At 42.4% G+C, this 5,028-nt stretch overlaps 1 protein-coding gene across 1 annotated transcript in view; it reads right to left on the minus strand.

Annotated features, from left to right (window-relative positions):
• EDC3 (enhancer of mRNA decapping 3) overlaps positions 1-5,028 on the minus strand; it is a 63,524-nt gene that overhangs the window by 23,039 nt on the left and 35,457 nt on the right. The window contains exon 4 of the mRNA XM_017874941.1: positions 1,353-1,688. Within this exon, the coding sequence (XP_017730430.1) occupies positions 1,353-1,688 (336 nt within the window). The remainder of the gene's footprint in view (positions 1-1,352; positions 1,689-5,028) is intronic.

Consider the following 5,028-nt stretch of genomic DNA (forward strand, 5'->3'; position numbering starts at 1 on the left):
TTTTACAAAGATGGCAGTAAAAAAAGGAAGCAGTCAGAGGTGGATAGTTGGCTGATCTGGAGGAGTACCAAACTTAACAGATGATAATTGCCTTTGAAAGGCTTAAAACCTAGCAATTTAAATTAAACCCGATTCCGAGCTAGGCTGTTTGCGTTTACACAGGTGTTAAAAACTAAAGGACTTTGGCAAGTTACACTGTCACTGTCACTGCCACTTAAGGACACCACCTTAGTAAACAGGCATGCCTACTACAATCTGCCAGCAAAAGACTGACATAATTCAGCAGTCTTGGTTTTTTTTTAGCAGTCTTTCTTAGCCTGACAGTTGGCCTATTTTTTTTTCACATGGAAAGCACAAGCAAGCTACTATACTCAGCAAAACCAAATACAACAGAGTCTTACTATTATCTATAAAAAAAAGCCATGTCTGACTTTGCTCCAAATGCAATTAGCCGCATCCACTGTTCTCCTTATAGCAGCTACCAGCATTCAAGATTTATATTCCTTATATTCCAACTTTAAACCAAAATAAAAATATTATACTCAATTCCTTCTCTACTTACTAAAATGATTATGACTTCCCCTTTAGCTCTTAGATCATTCCATAACAACAGTTTTCAAACCATATTCCAAGAAGTCCAGTTAGTAATGTGGTTTGGAGGGAAGGGATGGGACAGGGATGTGGTGAATTACCTCTCTCACAGCTGCTTTAATCTGTTTTCTATGCCATGGGTTTGAAGAAAAGGTTCTAACACTAAAACAAGAAACAATAATCACTGAGGTAACAGAACTAGATTGTCATCTACAGTAGCCTACATAAGGTACTACAATGTTACATGAAATTAACCAACTTTCAATATCCTGGGCTAACAGGAGATAAGAACAGCATAGTAAAGAAATGTAATTTATTAAAACTCTATTTTTAGCCAATGATTCCAATCACCCATCTTCAACTGTTTTTTTGCAACAACAAATACTTAGTAAAACAGAGTTGAAGTCTGGTGAAATATACGGGCAGTAACAGGAAAGCCAACGTAAAAATAGATCTGAATATTTGAATCTACATAGCAGGTCCTTTGCCTTTAGTTGTTACTCACAACATACTAAATAAGTAGTAGGTCAGATCCTGCCAGATACAGGATATACACAGACATCTCGAGAAATTACCCCCCCACCATGGCAGAATGCTGTTATTGGCTGCAGTCCCCAAGAGACAATAATACTGGGCTAGCCACCAAGCCACTTAAATGAATTCCTAGTGTGAGATTCTAACTCAGAAGCCAGGTCTTTCTGTTTTAAGCACAAGAGAAAGGCAACAGCAACCAGCAGGATGTGGGACCTGGTGCGACTCACCCGTACAGAACTCCTTGCTCACGTTGTGGGGCACTGTGATCCGTCGGTAGACAATGGGCTCTGACTCCAAGATGTTCTCATCATGGCGGTACCGAGTAGGCCTTTCGTTTGGGATGCCCCGGGAACGGGTACCACTTCTCCTTTCATAGGTATCAATCTCCTCAAACACAGCTGCCTTGTCAAAAAGAGCCAGGTTCCCTTCAAAATCAAAATCTGTGTCTGGGATCTCCTCAATATCATCCCCGAAGCACTCGTCATCTTTATTCTTCATCTGGCCATTCTTTAAACCACTTTTCTTTGGAGTTGCCTGATTTGGGTGCCTGCTACTAGATGACCCTGGAGAAAAAACAGGGACTAAAGTCAGTGTATCCACAGAAAGCACTAAGTGAAAGTGGAAAATACAGTACATTAGTCCTTTGTGGAAAGCGTTACAGGAGCCAATGTGAAAATGGTAAAGGTAAGTATTGCAAAATCATATTAAATAGCACAAACAACAAATCTCATTTGGAATAATAGGTTTCAAACATCACCCAATCTGGGCACGGTGGCTCACGCCTATAATCCCATGTTGGGAGGCTGAGGCAGGAGGATCACTTGTGCCTAGGAGTTCAAGGCTGCAGTGAGCTATGATTGCGACACTGCACCCCAGCCTGGGCAACAGAGCAAGAACCTGTCTCAAAACACACACACACACACACACACACACACACACAAACACACACACAAACAACAACAATAACAAATATTACACCCAAGTAACTTGTTAATGAATATGAACTAAGCAGTACTCCTGGAAATCTTAACCGGTTATCCCCTTTATAAGGAAACTGGTAATGACAAAAGCTTTTCTGACAACTTACTATTAGCAAACAAGAGGAAGAGTAAGAACATAGCATGGTGGTTTTGATACAACGATACAGGCAGGAGGCAGAGAAATTCTAGAGGCAGGTCCCTGGCGAAGCCCCACTTTCGAAGCTGAAAAGCGTGAGATTGTGGCCCAAAGTGAGAACTTATATCCCTGTTCTCCCACCAGAATGTTGCCTTTTCTTAAACCACCCATGGCCCTGCGCCACCCTAACCTGTGCCTATAAAGACCCCAGACTCAGTCAGCAGAGATGAGAAACAGCTGGACGTTGGAGACTACGGCTGGATGTCAGAGAAGTGGCTTGACTTCAGAGGAACAGCTTGACTGTGTAACTGTGGAGAAGAATCCGGCTGGAGACAGCCAGACTTCAAGGGAAAATTACCTATCCACCACCCCATCCCCTTTTCAGCTCCCTTTCCCACATAAATAAAAAAAAAATCACCCACATTTACCATCCTTTAATTTGTTTATGTGACCTCATTTTTCCTGGACACTGGACAAAAGCTCAGAAGCCATGAGTGCAGATACAAAAGGCTGTCATACTGGCCCTTTGCCCTCACTGGCAGAGGGCAGCTACAGGCCCACTGAGCTGTTAACACTTAAGCCATCTGTGGATGGCAGAGCTAAAAGAGCACCATAACACATCCTCTGGGGCTTCATGAGTTATAGGCACCCCACGTAGGTGCTGCCACATGGCCTGCACTGAGTTCGCTCCTGCTGGTGCCCAAGAGCATTCGTTCTGGCTCCTGCACCTGCTCATCTGTGCACTCACTCCCACAATGGGTAGAATACAGCGGGTCTGAGTGGAGTTTGATCCCATTGGCACTGAAACAGCCAGTTCCAGGGCTTGTGCACTCCAGTTCCTGCCTCATTCACTCGCACACTCCCTTCGGCAAGCAGTTGAGAGCAGTGGGTGGAGTAAATGAGGTACCCCATCATGAGTCCCATGAATAGGTCAGGGAAGGGAAATATCCTGCTTCAGTTTGAGTCTGAACGTCTGGCAGTTGTTTAAGAGAGAAATACCCCCAGACTAAAAGAAGGCCTGGTCTTCTTTTAGCTTGCAGGAAAATACTATTCAGCTAGTCCTTAATTCTATGCTTACCCAGCAAGCAATCTTCTGATTTTTAATTTGGCCTTAGGCTAGATCCCAGCAGTGGGGAATCCCTGGTTTGTTCAAGAAATTCTACATTCTGAGCCAGGTATACACCTACCAATACAAATTGCTATACTGACTTACAAACCTTTCTTTAGACCTTTCGGTTAATGTGATCTCTTTTCTCAGAATTTTCTCTCTTCTGGGTAAGCAGTTCTGAAACACCAAATAATAAGGGTCCATACCGAGCTGATCCTGTACAGGCCACACTAATGCATATCCACAACACTGTAGCCAGCCACACCCTGTCTCTGACACCCTATTTGGCTACCACACATCAGTCAACAACTACTCTAGCAGCCAAGGCAGAAGGTCCCACAGAATTCTCCAAACCACCCACCCCCAAAGAATCAAGCTCTGGTCTCCATCTGACTACCCTGAAAGAGTGGATCAGGTGACTGGTATGCTAGACTGAACCTCTATTACAGTCTAAATAAATGGAAGGAGGGGTTTCACCATGTTGGTCAGGCTGGTCTGGAACTTCTGATCTCAGGTGATCTGCCCACCTCGGCCTCCCAAAGGGCTAGGATTACCGGTGTGAGTCACCACCCCCGGCTGTGGGTACATTTTCTAGACATTATCCTCTGTGTTCTTTTAACTTTGCCTAGACCATGACTGTGTGCCAATAAAACTTTATTTACAAAAACAGGCAATGGGTTGGATTTGGCCCATGGGCTATAGTTTGCAGACTTTTGATGCAGAGTATACACTTAGGGTGAAGTTAATTCATAACAGTTAATGTGGATTCATGTTTCGAATGACCTTCTTGATACTTTTTAATTTGGGAGACCATCTTCATAGATTTGATTAATTTTTGACAACCTCATTCTAGCTAAAGAAGGCCTATAAGAGGAATAGGGAAAGTGTTCTGCCATTTTCTTGTTTACTTATGATTACATTAGTATTATCATTACTTAACATATAGTTTCTTTATGCGAATCTTTTTAAGCCACATATACATTTTGTATGCTTTAGCTAAAAATTGGCATGGTTGTAGAGTGTGAATGCACTTAATGCCACTGAACTGTACACTTAAAAATGGTTAAAATGGTAAATTTTATGTAATGTATATTTTACTGCAATTTTTAAAAAATGATGTATACCCACTAGCATGGATAGACTTCTTGTTATAGAAAGTCACATTTTCCTCAGATATCTCAAATACAGGCAGCAATTGGCTGGCATGGAACTTCATAAGGGTGCTAGTTTTCATCAATACATTAAAATTCATAAAGTTTAATTTCTACTGTTTTTAGTTAAAATAAAAAATGGAATATTAAGTATCTCCTTCCTACGTCCTGGTGAATCATTCCGTCCACCCCTGGGAAAACACATACCCACTGAAGAGTGACCACTGGGCAAGAGACCTATTTCTAATAGGATGTTTTGATTTAATGTTGAGGCAGTACGTTGATAATCCTTATTCTCTTGTTCTTCCCTTGTCTGTGTATATTGCTACTGGTGTTATCCTGACCTTGTATTTTCATACCCATTCTTTCTTCCTGATCCAGCTCTGCTTTCTCACCCCATCTCTACTAAAAATACAAAAAAATTCACTGGGCATGGTGGCACACACCTGTAATCCCAGCTACTCGGGAGGCTGAGGCACGAGAATCGCTTGAACCTGGGAGGTGGAGCTTGCAGTGAGCCAAGATTTC

This window comes from Rhinopithecus bieti, unplaced genomic scaffold (genome assembly GCF_001698545.2).
Source record: "Rhinopithecus bieti isolate Rb0 unplaced genomic scaffold, ASM169854v2 scaffold_9693, whole genome shotgun sequence".
Taxonomy (NCBI): Eukaryota; Metazoa; Chordata; class Mammalia; order Primates; family Cercopithecidae; genus Rhinopithecus; species Rhinopithecus bieti.